Below are 19,065 nucleotides of genomic sequence, written 5' to 3'. Positions count from 1 at the left end.
GCACCCTGACAGAGAGCTGTTGTTGAAAGCCCAAGTGGAGGCAGTGAGTCTAGAAAACTGTGGAAAAGTACCCAAGCAAGTGTTTTTTTTTGTTTTTTTTTTTTTGCAAGATGGGGAAGAAGAAGATTGAGAAATAAACGCTAGAGAGAAATGAGGAAATACAACAAAGTACAGAAGAGTTTATGCCCCCTCTGTGTGTCTGTGTGTGTGTGTGTGTGTGCGTCTTTCTGGTGCGCTCCTTTCTGGGAAAGGCAGTATCTGTTTAGATTGGTGTCTAAATTTAAACCCTGATTGCTTTGCCTCCCCCCACCCTGTCCGCCCTCCCCACCCTCCCTTCCTCTCCGCCTTCCTCCTTCTCTCTGCAGGCCACATAGGACTCCTCTCAGTCCTTAAGCTGAGCTGAAGCTTGGCTATTAAACACTCCCCAGCAGTCAGCATTATTTTTCTTTCCCTGGCTGTCAAAAGGCTTGCACTGACGGACAAGACAGACAGAGGAAAGCTAGAAAGAGGAAGGGATGGGGGAACAAAGATTTCCCAGGAACATCCCACACCTGCACAACAGAGAGGTAACAACAACAGCAAAAAAACTTTCTTTCTCTCTCTTTCCTTTCCCCACACTTTTCTTTGTGGAACTTAGAAAAGTAAATATACATCAGCTGCAAAACAGCCAAAATGACTGGCTAAGCCCACTAACCCTACATGTCAGTGGTTCTCTGGGTTATGGGCAGCTAAGTTTACAGTTTCTGATATGGGAGAAATACCAAAGTTTTGTATTTTTGCTCCTTCAACGAATGTTTAAATATGTGTCAAACTGATGTGTTCGACCCCAGAAACTATCCAAGAAACTTTTTAAAGTTCATTCATTTTTGATGTCGCCACTAAAGAAAGAATGCATGCTTAATTGGCCACTGCTATTTGGAATGAGACAATGCAGGCACTCGGTTTCAAACTTTATAAAGTACAGATATATTTCTGCTGCTTAAGCTTCATTTTTTCTGCTTGGAGTGTTATAGCTGTATGTATGTTCACAGAACTGGCATTGTTGCTCAGGGCTCAGCTTATCGGTCACTCATGATCCTATGGAGGAGGTTGGTTTTTTAAATTTTCTAACACACAGCCTTTGTGTCTTATTTTACCCCAAATGTGGAAATCCAACAGGTAAAGCATGAAAAGGAGGTAGTCAGGTATTTATTGGATGCATTCCTGACATATGATCTTAAAGACATGGCAGTGCTGCCAGGGGAAAAAATAGGATAGATAACTATGCGTTCAAAACCAAAACATTCATTATCTGCTCTAATTTTTTAGGTATCTGTTTTGAAGCTTTATCAGCAAGACTTAAGTCAGCTTAACTTTCTCTATATGGGTTGCTGTGAGTTTTCCAGAGTGTATGGCCATGTTCCAGAAGCATTATCTCCTGATGTTTCACCCACATCAATGGCAGGCATGCTCAGAGGTTGTGGGGTCTGTTGGAAACTAGGCAAGTGGGGTTTATATATCTGTGGAATGTCAGGGGTGAGAGAAAGAACTCTTGTTTGTTTGAGGCAAGTGTGAATGTTGCAATTGGCCGCCTTGAGGCAAGTGTGAATGTTGCAATTGGCGTTGCAGCTTCAAAGCCTGGCTTCTTCCTGCCGGGGGAATCCTTTGTTGGGTAGTATTAGCTGGCCTTGATTGTTTAATGTCTGGAATTCCCCCCCCTTTTTTTTAGTGTTGCTCTTTATTTACTGTCCTGATTTTAAATAGTGGTAGCCAGATTTTGTTCATTTTCATGGATTTCTTCTTTCTGTTGAAATTGTCCACATGCTTATGGATTTCAGTGGTTTCTCTGTGTAGTCTGACATGGTAGTTGTTAGAGTGGACCAACATTTCTGTGTTCTCAAATAATATGCTTTCTTTCTATAACTGTTAGATAGTGATCTGGATGCTGTAGATTGATGCTTGGAGAGAGGTGGTTGATTACTGTGTGACAAGATACTAAAAGAACCTGATGGTTTGGATGCAGGTAAATGCAGCAGTCTTATTTGAGTTTATAAATATGTCTCTCATATTTGCTTTTAGAAAAAAAAATAGAACAATCTATTATAATGTTTCATTATAAAGAAGACATAAGAGCATTTTGCACCTTAACAATCACCTCATATGACAGATTTTGTCACTCCCTTTTACTTTTAGATTCACACTGTACAAGTTTATCTTGGTAACTAAGTCTGGTGGTGTCAGCAAATTCCCAGGCCCCATCTACACTGCCATATAATCCAGTTTCATAATGCAGTTCTACTGCACTGAATTACTTTATAGCAGTGGTTCTCAGCCTGTGGAACCCCAGGTGTTTTCGCCTACAACTTGCAGAAATCCCAGCCAGTTTACCAGCTGTTAGGATTTCTGGGAGTCGAAGGCCAAAACATCTGGGGATGCACAGATTGAGAACCATTGCTTTATAGACTCATATAATGCAATTTTCAGGGCCACAGTGGCGCAGCGGGTTAAACAATTAAGCTGCAGAACTTGCTGACCAGAAAGTTGGCGGTTCAAATCCGTGGGATGGTGTGAGCTCCCATCGTAAATCCCAGCTTCTGCCAACCTAGCAGTTCAAAAACACGCAAATGTGAGTAGATCAATAGGTACCTCTTTGGCGGGAAGGTAACAGCGCTCCATTCAGTCATGCTGGCCACATGACCCAGGAGGCGTCTACAGACAATGCTGTCTCTTCAACTTAGAAATGGAGCACCACCCCCCAGAGTCGGACTCGACTAGACTGAATGTTAAGGGGAACCTTTACCTTTAATGCAATTCAATAGTTAAACTGCACAATGAAACTGCAGTGTAGATGGGGAGTCAACAGTTGAGTCATTGCATAATAATTGCTCATTGTACGCTGTCTGTTCTCTTCACCTATGTTGCCCTTTTCCTCCCTTTTGACAAAAGTGACAAACCAAACTAATGTGTAGTGTATCCTTCAGGCAAAACATTCAGTTCTCTTATGACTCCTGTGGAATGCAGTTGTCGGGAGGGATTGTGATGCATTTAGTGAAGAGAGGCCAAGCTCTGTTTTTGTGGCTGTGCCATGCTCGGATTTATCTTAAAAGGTTTTAAAAAACTGATTAATTCTTTACAGGTTGCGCTCTCCCTCCTCCGCATAACTCTAGCATGAAAGCATTTATTTAGCTTGATCTTTGATGAAGAGGCTAACATGAATGCCTCCTAGGCTATGTATAAATTGTGAGTCTTTCTACTTGGGTTGTTTTTAAATCTTTTAAGGAACAGCACTCAATTCTAAGCTCGCATGTGTGCTTGTTTTCAAAAGGAACAGAAGTGTATTAGACAAAAGGAGATTGCAGTGTTGCCACAATCCTTGATTAGAAAGCTCACTGTACAAGATGTGGCGTTACTATGCGTAAAAAAGCAACTACAAAAAGGAAAGATGGACATTGAACTGTCCTTTGAAAAAAGCTCTGACTCCTCTCTCCATCATATCACGGAGCAGGATGAGAATGGTGACGCCCTCCAGATGTTGTTGGGCGGCAACTTTTCAGCATTCCTCACCAATGGCTCTGCTGGTTTCAGCTGCAGGGAATCATGGTTCAATGTGAAGGGTTCAGAGGCCCCTTCCACACAGTTGAATAAAATCCCACATTTTCTGTTTTGAACTGGGATATATGGCAGTTGGACTCAGATAACCTGGTTAAATGCAGATCTTGTGGGATTTTCTGCCTTAATATTCTGGGTTATACGACTGTGTGGAAGGGCTCAGAGATGTCCTTAAAGCAAAGGGCAGAAAGGTAAGGCTGAAGTCCTCGAACAAGTCAGCAAAGGCAAACAGCCAAACAAAACATGATCACACCCAGAAGAATCGGGTTCAAGATTAATACATCCATTATGAACTATTGTTTCAGAAGAAAACAATTGCAAATGAAATTGCATATAGAAGCCTCAGATGTTTTATTGCTTTTGGCTCTTTTCCATCTCGTTTTTCATTGTAATCTCTCTCTCGAAAGATACATGTTGCAGATTTCCTTCCGGATAACATATTGGGCATGTGTATAAGCTAAGAGGAACTTTTGAAGCGCAAAGTCTCATTACTAAAGATAACATCTTTTTCTGATTTTGAGGCCAGCAGTAAATCGGATCACAAGATAGTATTTGCTGTGCAGAAATCACATGTGGAAATCAGCTAATAAAGCTTATATTCAGAGCAAACACAACTGAAGCATATTTTGCATAGCTCCTTTTTCTTCTACTGTGCAGGACCTCATCTGGCCAGAGAGAAGAATAGAGGAATAACGGTGAATACTTTCTTTGTTTGGGGCAATCATCACATTCTAGACCAGTGGTTCTCAACCATCCTAATGCCGTGACCACTTAATACAATTCCTCATGATGTGGTGACCCCCAACCATACAATTATTTTTGTTGCTACTTCATAACTGTAATTTTGCTACTGTTATGAATCATAATGTAAATATGTGATATGCAGGGTGTATTTTAATTCACTGGATCAAATTTGGTGCAAATACCCAATACACCCAAATTTGAATACTGTTGGGGTTGAGCAGAAGGTATTGATTTTGTCATTTGGGAGTTGTAGTTGCTGGGATTTATAGTTCACCTATAATCAAAAAACATTTTGAACTCCAGCAACTATGGAATTGAACCAAACTTGGCATGCAGAACTCCCATGACCAACAGAAAATACTGGAAAGGTTTGGACTCCAAAACCTTGAGTTTTGGAGTTGTAGTTCATCTACATCCAGAGAGCACTGTGGACTCAAACAATGATGGGTATGGACCAAACTTGGCATGAACGCTCAATGTGCCCAAATGTGAACACTGGTGGAGTTTGGGGGAAACAGACCTTGACATTTGGGAGTTGTAATTGCTGGGATTTATAGTTCACCTATAATCAAAGAGCATTCTGTACCCCACCAATGATAGAATTGGGCCAAACTTTCCATACAGAACCTCCATGACCAACAGAAAATGCTGTGTTTTCTGATGGTCTTTAGTGACCCCTCTGACATGCCCTCCCCCCAAGTGGAGAAATGCTGCTGTATATGAAAACCTTCCAAATTTAGGTGAAAAAACCCGTTCTAAATGAAATATTAACCAGGATGTAAAGAGTTTCCAATATAGAACAAGCTTTTTGAAGAATTTCATCCTAGCAATTTATAACGTATATCTAAACTTCTGCAGGTGACAAGGATAAGGGAGTGGATTTGATTTCTTTGACTAAACATGAATGAAATTTCCAAAATTAAGCCATGGAAAATGTCAGTTTCAGAGACATATACTTGGTCACATGTTAGTTTAGACCCCAATCCTTAAATGCAGAATGATTACAGAAAGGTTAAAGGTATAGATCCTTATCCATCAGAAGGGGAGATGTGACCTTAAAATAAAGGATGTTCTCATCAAATACCAGGCGTGAGCTACATCTGGTAAAACTGGCCAGAAGATGTTGGCCTACATAACCTTGCCAGGTGCAATGATAAAAATAGTTTTCTCTGAAGATCTAGGCTTAAGGCATCGAGGCAACGAACGGAAACAGACACTTTCGCTTCTCCTTGTGAGAACCATTTTAATTAGCTTTCATGCAACTCCAAACTATTTTGGCTTGATCAGAGGTCGCTACACCCTACACATATTTTAGAGGTTTCCCAACATCAACATTAGATCAGCAGGAAGAAATAATGTGCTGATGACATTGATAAGCCTCACGTGGATTATTTTATGGAAGCAATTGAGTTGGTGATGTGGTCTTGCCTTGTTTACATACCATTTACGTAGCTTTTTAAAAAAACGGAATTTGCATAGCAAGCGATATTGTAGATCTAGTTTCCCAATTGTATCTATGCATTTACCATCATCAGTAACTGATTAGAGAAGTACACCACACGCCTTCCAACAGTCCCGATTTGGCAGCAAAACTCCCAATTAATCATCTGTTATGCCATTTTTAAGATGCTTTTAAAATGCTACTGTTTCTTTCTCTTCCTCCCATTTTCCCTCTGTGTCCCCATCTTATTTCATTTGCAGCGAACTGAGTTCAGCTTAGGAAAAACAAACTGCTACACATGCTCCTCCTTGTTAATAACCTTTTCCACCTTGAGCACAATTTGATATTGCTTGTCCACGTGCCACATTTTCCTCCTGTAAAATACAACATTGCAATATTCAGAGGATCTTTTGGAATTATGTGAAGTTTATGGAATTATGTGAAGTTTACTTCAGTTAGCATGTAGCGAGATGGGGAGTAGTTTTGGGACTTATATTCCTAACAACTATCCATCCCAGAAATGGGCAAACTTGGACACCCCCCCCCAGGTGTTTTGGACTTTAACTCCCACAATTCATAACAGGCTGTTAGGAATTGTGGGAGTTGAAGTCCAAAATACCTGGAGGGCCCAAGTTTGCCCATGTTTGCTCTACACTATTTTTGTAGTGATAAGTAAAATACAGGGGCCTTGGTGGCACAGTGGGTTAAACAGCTGAGCTGCTGAACTTGCTGACCGTAAGGTCGGTGGTTCGAATCTGGGGAGCGGGGTGAGCTCCTGCTGTTAGCCCCAGCTTCTGCCAACCTAGCAGTTTGAAAACATGCAAATGTGATTAGATCAATAGGTACTGGCACTACATGCAATCATGCTGGCCACATGACCTTGGAGGTGTCTATGGACAACGCCATCTCATCAGCTTAGAAATGGAGATGAGCACCCACCCCACCCTCCAAGTTGGACACGACTAGACTTAATGTCAGGGGAAACCTTTACCATCACCCTTAAGTAAAATAAAACCACCATATTCATCCTGCTATGCATTGCTTTTTAACCTGTTAACTCCAAAGCCAGCTGTCATCATATTAACCTAGATAAAATTTGGAGAAATTGCCTTCTAGATATTTTGTATTTTTGCACTCTATATTTTTCAGAGTTAGTTTAACCTTAATCATAATGTGTTCCTACCTTTTGATATATTTAGTGAAATTATAAAATAGGACAATCTCAACAGAGATTCATGGGGACATATAATTTCATGCTCAGTTTATAATGAAAGTAGTAATTAATCCTTATTTTTTGCTTGCTATCCCTAACTAGTTGACTATCAAAAGATCATGACTTTTAAAAGTGTATTAAAAGTCATGATCTTTCAATAGTCAGCTAGTTAAGGATAGCAAGCAAAAAAAAAAAAAAGGATTAGTCTCCACTTTCACTATAAACTGAGCATGAAATCATATATTCTCTGTTGAGATCGTCCTATTTTGTTGTCAGATTTTTTGAGCCATGCTGCATTCAAAATGTAGTCAATTTTACCTTCAAATCATTTTGAGAGATTAGCAGGTTATGATCACTGTTCTTTTAAAAGGTGTATCTCCTTAATGTACTGTGGTGTAGCCCTTTAATCTATTTATCACTACAGTTTTTAGGAGGGCTTAATATTTAGGTCATTCTCATAGTGATGAATTAGTTTTTTTTAGCATTCTGACTGCTAATGTTATGCTTAAAATTGTTTTCCAAAACATCGCACAAATGTGATGCAAATACTTTAAATAGTTGTATCATACAAGTAGGCTCATTAGAGATCCAAGATTGGCTGGAGTTCTCTTTCGTGTGCTACACGTGGAGGGTTGTTGATATAGAATCATAGAATCATAGAGTTGGAAGAGACCTTGTGGGCCATCCAGTCCAACTCCTGCCAGGAATCAGGAAAATCACATTCAAAGCACCCCCGACAGATGGCCATCCAGCCTCTATTTAAAAAGGCTCTGAACAAGGAGCCTCCACCACACTCCCAGGCAGAGAGTTCCACTGCTGAACAGCTCTCAACAGTGAGAAAGTTCTTCCTAATGTTCAGATGGAATCTCCTTTCCTGTAGTTTGAATCCATTGTTCCATGTTCTAGTCTCCAGGGCAGCAGAAAACATGCCTTCTCCCTCCTCCCTATGACATCCCCTCATATATTTATATATGGCTCTCACCATGTCTCCTCTCAGCCTTCTCTTCTGCGGACTAAACATGCCCAGCTCTTTAAGTTGCTCTTGGTGTGAATCAAATGTAATGGAGCCATTATTATCAGGCCTGTAGCGAGGGAGGGAGGGGGTTAGGGGTTCAACCCCCCCCCTGAAATGTTTCAGATTAAAAAAAAACCTGGTTTACTCATGAATTTTAACTGGTTAACCAAATCCCCATGCTAAGTCTATGAGATGCAAAAAATTAAGAGTCCCTCCAGAACTGCAAGGACTATCTCAAGCAAATATTGACAATTTATTCACACTGTCATTACTTGCAGCAATAGCCAATGTAGTGAAGCAACCAAGTTGGGCGTGTGTGCTGAATGCTCTCATTAAGGAGGCCAGACTTGGTGGAGGTGGTTGACAGGGGCGGAGCTGCAGCTATTGAAGGCTGCTCTGCGCCCTGCAGTGCTCTTTGCTTCAGCGTGAGCTAGGAGGCAGGTTTCAACACACACACCCCCGTGAAATTTTCAACACCCCCCCCCCAAAATTTCAACCCCTCCCGGCCCTGATTATTATACATCTTAATTGTGTGAGATCCTTTCTGCATAAACCATCTTGCCAAAGCTTTACCTATTGACACACCAACCAAGATTCTCCAGGTTTAATGCTTTAAAACAGGGGTCCACAAACTTTTTAAACAGAGGGCCAGGTCACAGTCCACAGTCCCTCAAACTGTTGGAGGGCTGGATTATAATTTGGAAAAAAACACCCATGAATGAATTCCTATGCACACTGCACATATCTTATTTGTAGCGCAAAAAAACACTTACATGCACTACAATAATTAAAATGAAGAACATTTTTAATAAATATAAACTTATTATTTCAATGGAAAGCGTGGGCCTGCTTTTGGCTGATGGGATAGGATTGTTGTTGTTGTTGTTGTGTGCTTTCAAGTCATTTTAGACTTAGGTTGACCATGAGTGAGGGCCAGGTAAGTGACCTTGGAGGGCCGTATATAGCCCCTGGGCCTTAGTTTGAGGACCCCTGCTTTAAAAGAACAGCCTCAGCATTTCCCTCAACATTTTCACACAGATCTAAGATACACGTATTACATATTTCCTGAAGGGCAAAAAACCCCAAATTTTCTGGTTGCATTTTTAAAATCCAAATGAACAAATGCATTTTCCAGGCGACTCCCCTGGGTCCAATAAAATGGATGGGGCCATGACTGAAACTGAAAGAGGAGAACACAAGCTTTGCATTCAGCGTGTTCCAAGTTTAATCTCTGGCAGCTCCAATTGAAAGGGATTTCATGAAGTGATGCAAGATAAGAATTGTGTTTGGGACTTTGGAGGACTGTTGACAGGAAAAACAGACAATACTGAGAAAGACAATGCTGGCATTATATAGTAGTTGTGTGTGCGTGTATGCACACATGCATATACATACACATAATAAAACTACACAATCTATTTATTTATTTAGAGTATTTATATTCCTTTCTTCTAACTCAGGATGGATCACAGAACATATAAGCGTCAAACATTAAATGCCAATTATACAATGACAAGACAACAGATATATACAGTATATAGATGGATGGATGGATGAATAGATAAGATAGATAGATAGATATTACACACACACACACACTGTGTGTGTGTGTGTGTGTGTGTGTGTGTGTGTGTGTAGGCTTTCCCATCTTTTGGCCTCTTTGGAGGCTGTGCTCAGTTCCGGCTACAGGGGTGGTGGTACTATCACTCCATCTCTTTGCCGACAAGCTTTTCTTTGTTTGTAAACTTCCTCCTTTTTTTATCAAAACACCATGCCTAAAATACCTCCTCGCTTTAATGTGGTTCCTATTTATCTACTCACATTTGTTTTCGAACTGCTAGGTTGGCAGAAGCTGGGTAGTAGGTCAGCACTCACCCTGACCCAGGCTTCAAACTATCGACCTTTTGGTTTTCAAGATTTATTGTAGCTTGCTGTGCTAACCTGCTGTGCTAAAGCCTCGGCCCTGTGCAATCCATGTACATGAAGGCAGTATCAGCAAGCTTGGTAGAAACCAAAGGATTACAAAAAATTACCAACATCTCCCTACTAAAAGTGAGGGCAAAAACCCAAGAGATAGGGAAAGATACCTTAGTCAGAACTGAATATCCCAAAATTCTCCAACATCCAAGATCTTCAACGTGGGTAGCTAAGATAGTGACACCTTTGCTTTCTCATTGCAATGTATATAAACTTTGTTTCATGCACAATAATATATTAAAAATATTGTGAGAATAACTTCTCTCTGTATATAAGGTGGATATGAAACATGGATGAATGTCATGTTTAAACTTACATCCCATATCCCAAATATCCAATTATGTACAAATACAAATATTCTAAAATCACATAAATCAGAAATATTTTTTGTCCTAAGCATTTTGGATAAGGGATGCCCAACCTGCGGATTCTTTGTAGGGAGAGAGAAGAGTGAGAGAGGAATAAAATAACAAAAAAGGGCATGACCACTGTTCATAGCCCTGATCAGGAATACGCTGCGCATTATAACGTTTGGCTGCAAAATTCTTCGTCTATCTATGTATGCATGATTCTCCTCATTATGCTGACTGTCTGAAGCCACCAAAACAGGAAGTTCATCAAAGCCCAGGCAGTGCATAACATGCATTCATCAAGTCACAGGTTTTTCAGGCCTTCTGGTGGGGGAGGGCAGACCTGTCTTATGATGTCAATGTTACCCTTGTGTTTTAAAATCTGTTATACACTTGGTGTAAGGCACATAGATACACCAAAATTGAAAGGTCTATAAGTAGCAATCATACACTGACTATTGTAACAGATAAACCAATTTCCTGTGACAATGCTGAAATCCAAGGTAACGAGAGGAAAACTACGAAATCTGGCAAATCCGTGGCACATCTGTGAAGGATATGTTTTATCGTGTCAGAAACGACTTGAGAACATATTGCAAGTTGCTTCTGGTGTGAGAGAATTGGCTGTCTACAGGAGACGCCGGGATGGATATAAGGAATGGGAATAAACCGGTACTTTGTTCCCATAGAAGTCCTTCAACCTGTCTATATCAGTGCTTCTTAAATTTTTCCATTCAGGGTCCCTTTTAGCCTGAGAAATGTTTACATGAACCCAGATATATAGGTACATAAAATAAGTATAAAAATCAAGCATACTAATAACAAATCAGCATCTGCAAGGCTTGCTAAACAAACAAGCTGGTTTTTTTGTAAATCCTGCACAACAGATTCGTGAAAATGTCTAAAACAGCCACAAGGTATAAATATCTACTTGACTACCTACTCCAAGATTATATTAGTGAAAGAAAAAGTTATTATAGGACGGCCAAACAAGAAGGAATTAGTAGGCAAGGTGGAAGGGTCTCATTTCCAGAATAAAGGGGAAAGATAGATATAAGAAATTAAATAACACTATCCTCATGGTAAGTATAGCAAGAGCAGTAAACTGTTACCGGTTTAGGGGGAAATGGAGAGAAGGAGGGGAAATGTTGTAAAACGGGATATAGGATGATGAAGAAAACAAAATGAATACTTTTGAGAACCTTACTGGTACGTTATTTAAACTTATGTTTATTCATATCATGATCTGATCACTATGCTCAATATATCCTATATGCATGGGGGTACTGGGATAACAATACAAAAGGTTTGCTAGGGTATCCTCAGCCCCCCCCCCCCAATCTCACCCCCCTCCCCGAATCAGCCTCAGCACCTCACGAATCAAAATCCTGGCTACCCAAGGGGGTTGCTGGGCCATTTTCTGGGGGTCGCGAAGCCACCTCAGTTACCCCCCCCCCAAAAAAAAATGACTGCCAGCTCCTGTGCGAGCCAAACAGCCACAGCCATGGAGGGGGCCTTTCCCGCTCGCCCCATGAACCCTCCGGCCTCGGAGGATGCGAGGGGTGAGTGTAAGGCCTCCGCCATGGCTGCGGCCATGGAGAGGGCCTTTTCCGCTTGCCCCACGTGCCCCCCGCCTCTGAAGGGGCGAGGGGCTCCCAGCTCTCTACGTTCTCCAGGCGGCAAAGAAGGCTCTTCAGGAACTGAAGGTAGGACAAATCTAATCCTTTGTACATGCCTCCCCCAAACCCCTCCAGTATTATCTGTTCATCATGAAGTCCTGTACGCCAAGCTTGGTTCAATTCTATTGTTGGTGGAGTTCAGAATGCTCTTTTGTGCCTGGTGAACTATAATTCACACAAATGCAATTCCCAAATGCCAGGGTATATTTTTCCCAAACCCCTCCAGTATTATCTGTTGGACATAGAAGTCCTGTACGCCAAGTTTGGTTCAATTCTATTGTTGGTGGAGTTCAGAATGCTCTTTGGTACATGGTGAACTATAATTCACACAAATGCAATTCCCAAATGCCAGGGTCTATTTTTCCCAAACCCCTCCAGTATTTTCTGTTGGTCATGGAAGTCCTGTACACCAAGTTTGGTTCAATTCTATTGTTGGTGGAGTTCAGAATGTTCTTTGGTGCCTGGTGAACTATAATTCACACAAATGCAATTCCCAAAAAGTCAGAGCTGAATCAGTTGGCAGTAATTCCAATCCCTTAATCCATTGTCCATATCATTAATCACTATGCTTTAATTATGTTCAATTTGTAACAATGGAAATACACCCTGCATATCAGATGTTTACATTACAATTCATAACAGTACAGTTATGACGTAGCAACAAAAACATGGTTGGGGGTCACCACAACATGAGGAACTGTATTTAGGGATCACGACATTAGAATGGTTGAGAACCATTGAACTAAACAGTATAATTTCTCCAGCAGAAGTAGAGAAGTATTTATTTTAAGTTTGTGGATACTAAACAAAAGCAAAAAATCTTAAATAATAATTGGCAAGTTTTATTATAAAAGATTGGCTAGCACTTATAACAGGTTTCCTCGATCTGATATTCATAATCTGCTTTCTTTCCCCCTCCCCAACTCCCATAAACTCTCATAATTGGCCACTTAGACAGGAAACTAGTCCAAAACAGTTAGCAAGGTCCAAGTTGAGGATGACTGATTTATCACTCTTCATTCTGTAAACTAGTTAAATCTTCAAACTTGAAAGTTAGGATTCAGTGTGTTCAGCATCTACTGGCAATTATGAGGGGAAACTAACATACAAATCCATGGACTGATTGCAGTCAATACTTAAGTTTCAAAGAGACACTTCACAAAAAATGTTCATTACCTTATACATACATGCAAGCATGAGCATTCTGCAAAGTATCCCTATGTAGAGATTCAAAAACTATGTTGTTGGGAATCCTTTTTTTAAAAAAAGAGAGCATCCTGCTTGTGTTACCAACGTTACTTAAAGAGAAAACAAAGCTTTCTATTGTATGGACGGTCCATAATGGACCGATTCTGCTTTCATTTACCTCATTAACTAGCCTCATGAGCTGAGGAATTCGGGGAGGGGATGGTGAACATAAAGGTATGTTGAGATCATGGGAGACAAGCTGCAGCAGAAGAATGAAAACTATACTTTATAGACACTCCAAGGTTTTTCCCCCAAACCCCACTTGCATTCAAACTTGGCCATGTTGAATATGTGTGTCAAGTTTGGTCCAGATCCATCATTGGTTGGATTCACAGTGTTCTTTGATTGTGGGTGAACTACAACTACCAAAATCGTAAGTCAATCATCTTCAAACCCCACCAGTATTCAAAGTTGGCCATGTTGAGTGTGTGTGCCAGGTTCGGTCCAGATCCATCATCGATTGGGTTCAGAGTACTCTTTATTGTAGGTGAACTATAATTCCCAGCATACAAGGTCAATTCTCTCCAAACCCTGTTAATATTCAAAGTTGGCAGTGTTGGGAGAATCCTAAATGTGGATGGCAGTGTACTCTGGGATCATTCATAATAAAGTTTCTGGGAGTTGTACTTAACCTGCATGCAGAGAGCACTGTGAACCAACTGATGATAGATCTGGACCAAATTTGGCACACACACTCAACATGGCCAACTTTGAATACTGGCGGGGTTTAGGGAGGATTGACCCATACTTTCAGGAATTGTAGTTCAGCAACATCGAGACCACTATGAACACAACTGACAATAGATCTGGACCAAACTTGGCACACTTAACCAACATGGCCAACTTTTTATACTGGTGGGGTTTGTGGGAAATTGACCTACGATGTTGGGAGTAGTAGTTCCTTTACATCTTTAAGCATTTTCTAATGGAAGCATTTATTAAAAACAAAAGCAAAGGCTGATTTTTTCCCTCATAAATAGTGTTACAAATTACCTAACCTGGGCATCACCAGGTACCTAAGCTGGCACACTATGAAGAATCTTACATTGTTCTCTAATTCCAAGTACTTTATCATATGTAGCATTGTCATCCAATGTGCAGATGAGATCATGTTTATCTATATAAAAGCTGTCAAGTTATATGTTTTCCCAGGGCTGCATCTACACTGTAGAATTAATGTAGTTCGACACTACTTTAAATGCCATGGCTTCATAGTATAGAATCATGGGAGTTGTATTATTGGTGAGGCACTGACTGTCTTGAACAGAGAAGACTAAATACCTTGCCAAACTTCAACTCTCATTATTCCATAGCACTGGATCATGGGAGTTAAAGAGGTGTCAGACTGTATTAATTCTACAGTGTAGATACACCTCTAGTCCAAAAGATAAATCTCATGTTCATTCAATTGTTATAAAATTGGATTTGGAGTTTTATCAGATACAGGAAGAAATATAATTAAACTTTGGGAGATAAAAGTGTATGCTACTAACTGGAGTTGCCAAATATGTGTATCCTGTTTTGGTTATTTTTACTCAGAACCATAGAAGCTTAGAAATGGATGAAGCTTCAAAGACCATCTAGTAGTCTAACAATCTGCCATGAAGGAATAACTGCAGCAAGAAAGATTCCCATCCAACCTTTGTGTAAAGATCTCAAAAAGGAAAACACCCCTCTTTTCAAACAGTATTTTCTGTTGTCAGACAGTCTTACAATAAAAGCATTCTTCCTAATGTTCAGGTGGAAATTATTTTCTTGTAATTTCAAACAAACTCGCCCCATCTTTTACTTGACATTCTTTTGGATATTTTAAAGACATCCATGCTTCTTCACATGGCAGAACACATGAGCTTTAAATATGTTGCAGGAAGGATAGTATTGGAGATATCTCAGGGCCCTTCCACACAGCCCTATATACCAGAATATCAAGGCAGAAAAGCCCACGTTATCTGAGTGTGGACTCAGAAAACACAGTTCAAAGCAGATATTGTGGGATTTTCTGCCTTGATCTTCTGGGATATAGGGCTGTGTGGAAGGGCCCTCAGAGAGTGGAGAATACCATGATCCAGACAAGCTGAGATCAGTGTTTACAACAGCTGTTGCCTTCTGTGGATGGAAGGAAGGAAGCCAGTAATACTATTTGTCCTATACAGTAGAAATTGAGACAGCCCTAAGGCACAAGTATTTCTAATTTTGTATGTTTATACACACCCTTTCAGCACCACTGCTTGCTATTGTGTTCTTTTTTTTAAAGGCAAAGTTCCCATTAATTCCTCTAAGACGGTCACAATGTAGTACACAGCATGCTGTCCCTAAAAATAGCCCACTTCAAGTGATGGTTGTCTGGAAGTTTTTGACTACTGGACTCATTTTGGAACAAATGCTAACACGCATTACATTTTGGATTAAAATTCTATGTCACATCATATGATTAATTTAAGAAATCATATATGGGTTGTTGTAGGTTTTTCGGGCTGTCTGGCCATGTTCTAGAAGCATTCTCTCCTGACGTTTTGCCTGCATCTGTGGCAAGCATCCACAGAGGTTGTGAGGTCTTTTGGAAACTAGGAAAATTGGGTTTATATATCTGTGGAAAGTCTAGGGTGGGAGAAAGAACTCTTGCCTGTTGGAGCTAGGTGTGAATGTTTCAGTTGGCCACCTTGATTAGCATTTGATGGCCTGACAGTTTTTAGATGTGGCTTCTTACTGCCTGGGGGAATCCTTTGTTGAGAGGGGGTTAGGTGTTCCCAATTGTTTCTTGTCTGGAGTTCCCCTATGTTTGAGTTTTGTTCTTTATTTATTGTTATAATTTTTGGAGAGAATGCTTCTAGAACATGGCCATACAGCCCAAAAAACCTACAACAACCCAGTGATTCCAGCCATGAAAGCCTTCAACAATACATTAAATTATATATGGTTTCTTAACTTGGGGAAAACATCATAAAAGTCAATCAAATAAAACGTCAAAATGTGTCACAAAAACCCTCAAAGTAACTTTAGAGTATGCATTTAATGCATATTTTAATAATAATAATAATAATAATAATAATACTTTATACATTGCCCTTCTCCCCAAGGGGACTCAGAGCGGATTACAGCATATAAACAGACACATAGGATAAAGATTGAAATGCAATAAATGTAAATGTAAATTTAAAATTCATAATTTAAAACCGACTGGGTAGGCCTGCTGGAAAGAGATAGTTGTGTGTTCAAATCTCACAGCTGATTTAGCCATCTGAGCTGTTCTGGCAGGTTGTTCCACAGTCTTGGGGTGACTGATGAAAAGATCCTCTGCGTGACGGTTGCCACTTGGCTTCTGGTTGGCTGGAGAAGACACCCCCAGAGGACTTGGGGTCCTAAAAGGAGGATTGTAAGGGAGAAAGTAAGCCTGTAGTTAGTCTGGATTCAAACCATGTAGGCTTTAAAGGTCAAAACTAACACTTTGTCAATTTCCGAGAAACTACTCGGCAGCCAATGGAGTGACTTTAATATGGGTGTAATATACTCATTCCTAGATGCTCCTGTAACTAGTCTAGCTGCCATGTTTTCATTTATCTTCTTCTTTACATTACATGTAAATAGCTTTCTTCTTTCCAGTTAGTGAAACAATAATCTAAAGTGTACACTGGAATTACAGTCCTATATCTGGATTACAATTTGAACCAGCAAACTGATTTTAATTGAATGTCTATAACTGTTTTAACTATGTTTAATTGTAATTATGATTTTAATATATTGTGTTGGCATCTAATGGCTGCCTGTTGAAAGCCGTCCTAAATCCCTCTTCGGAGGTGAGGACAGGATATAAATGCTCGAAATACTAAATAAATAAATAAATAAATAAATAACTTGGTTAATCTTATATTTTTCTACTCAGATGGATCGGTCCTGGATTTCAATAGAACGTTTGAAAACTTGAAACAATGTTTATTGCAGACCTATATATTATGCCAATACTTTTCATTTTCTTTTTAAATGATAATTTTAATTACCCTATATCTCTGCGGTTTTAGCTCTGAGTACGTTTTTAATCAGTTTTATGGATTTTAACTGTTAATTTTTAATTAATGCCATTGATGTTTAATTCTGTTTTAATGTTTGTATATTTTTGCATTTTAATTGTATCAAAATGTTTTTAATGTAAGCTGCTTTGAGTCTCTTTTGTGGAATAATAATAATAATCACATAGGTCAAGACATTTTAGTTCAAAAGATAACACAAAAAACCTGGGCCAACATAACCATGTGTCAATGTAAATACTGTAACTCTTATCAAAAAAGGAATCATCCCCTTCTCTGAGTAGCATGGCAAAAGACAATATCTTAATCCAGCCTAGGAGACCCTAAAAGAAGCAGTGCTAGTTGAGGTGGTTGGCTACCTAAGGTTATTTATTTAATTAATTAATTTATCATGTCAGAAGTGAATTGAGAGTACAGTGCCTCTGGTGTGATCAGCCACTGCCAAAAGGGACAGAGAGTTTCATCTATGCTGATGACAGTGCCATCACCACTCAAGCAGGGAGCTTTGAAATGGTTGAACAGAAGCTCTCCAAAGCTTTGGGTGCACTTACTCCCTTTTACATGGAAAACCAGCTGATTCCTGATCCACCTAAAATGCAAACATATGCTTTTCATATTAAGAACAGACAAGCTTCCTAAGGTGACATGAATGCTTTTCCCTCCTCAAAATGACCCTTGACTTATTCATGGGTCACTTCAAAATCCATAGGTTTGGCCCCCAAACTGCCCTCAACATATATATGAGTGTATATCAGGCATGGGCAAACTTCAGCCCTCTGGGTGTTTTGAACTTCAACCGGCTGTTAGGAATTGTGGGAGTTGAAGTCCAAAACACCTTGAGGGTTGAAGTTTGTCCATGCTTGGTGTATATGGTACTCCTTTTGATGCAATCCACATTTAGGCTTCACTCAAATTTACCCTCATGAGAAAAATTAATAAGAGAGAATGGTGACTTCCCTGACGGAGTTCTATTTCTGAACTGGTGGGTGCCATGGGAATTTCAGCATAGTTTAATGCTATTCTAAATTACTATATCGCTTGGGCAAAGAGGTTACAGAAACGAGAGAGAAGGAAATGTTCTTCTATATTAGAAATACTGTTGATTATGTGCAGGCATGCCTTTTAAAGAAAATCTGACAATATTTACGTCATCGTGGTTTCATGCTGTTCACAGATGTTTCCTTTAATTCAGCTGCAAAAGGCAAAGTAACTAACTTCAAAGTTTTGCTTCTATTGCCTCTAGAGCAATTTTTATCCTTCAGAATTTCACGAATTATTTTCGGATGCAAGCATCACCAATGGTTTATCTACAGTTAAACATCTGTCTGTAGTGTTTCAATGGTTTTATTATAATTCTTAACTATTCCCATGATTCTTAGTAGTCCTTACCAAATAAACAATTAATAATTCAATTATTTGGAGGAGCAGGAGCTTTGTTGTGAGGAAATCCTGAAACTCCTTATCTTATTGGTCAATGCTGAAATCTGCTCAAGTAGTGTTGCCGTACTACCCACCACAGTAATATAGGTAGCAAATATCTCAGTTTCGTTATTATTAATTTTGATAGATATTTTTTTCTGTAGGGAATTATTATGCTATATTGAGAAACCTTTGTGATTAAAGATAGTGGCTGGAAGCCTGGTGACTCACTCCATTATCATAGACAGTGGCAATAGGTGGGAAAAGATTTTGGGTACTAATGTGTTGTCGAAGGCTTTCGTGGCTGGAATCTCTGGGTTGCTGTGGGTATTCCTGGCTGTGTGGCCATGTTCCAGAAGCACTCTCTCC

The 19,065-nt window shown here is 39.8% G+C and overlaps 1 protein-coding gene across 2 annotated transcripts in view; it reads left to right on the top strand.

Moving 5' to 3' along the window:
* The first annotated feature begins 339 nt into the window (after positions 1–339).
* The window catches only part of RCSD1 (RCSD domain containing 1), a 40,021-nt gene continuing 21,295 nt past the window's right edge, over positions 340–19,065 (top strand). The window contains exon 1 of one of the 2 annotated variants that reach the window (XM_060770592.2): positions 340–566. In XM_060770592.2, the coding sequence (XP_060626575.2) occupies positions 516–566 (51 nt within the window). In that variant the 5' untranslated portion in view covers positions 340–515. Of the gene's footprint in view, positions 567–1,902; positions 2,003–19,065 lie in introns of those variants that run through there. The other variant, XM_067466668.1, reaches the window with a different exon arrangement.

The sequence above is a fragment of the Anolis sagrei genome, chromosome 3 (assembly GCF_037176765.1).
Source record: "Anolis sagrei isolate rAnoSag1 chromosome 3, rAnoSag1.mat, whole genome shotgun sequence".
Taxonomy (NCBI): Eukaryota; Metazoa; Chordata; class Lepidosauria; order Squamata; family Dactyloidae; genus Anolis; species Anolis sagrei.
This window is presented reverse-complemented; position numbering and strand designations above follow the sequence as displayed.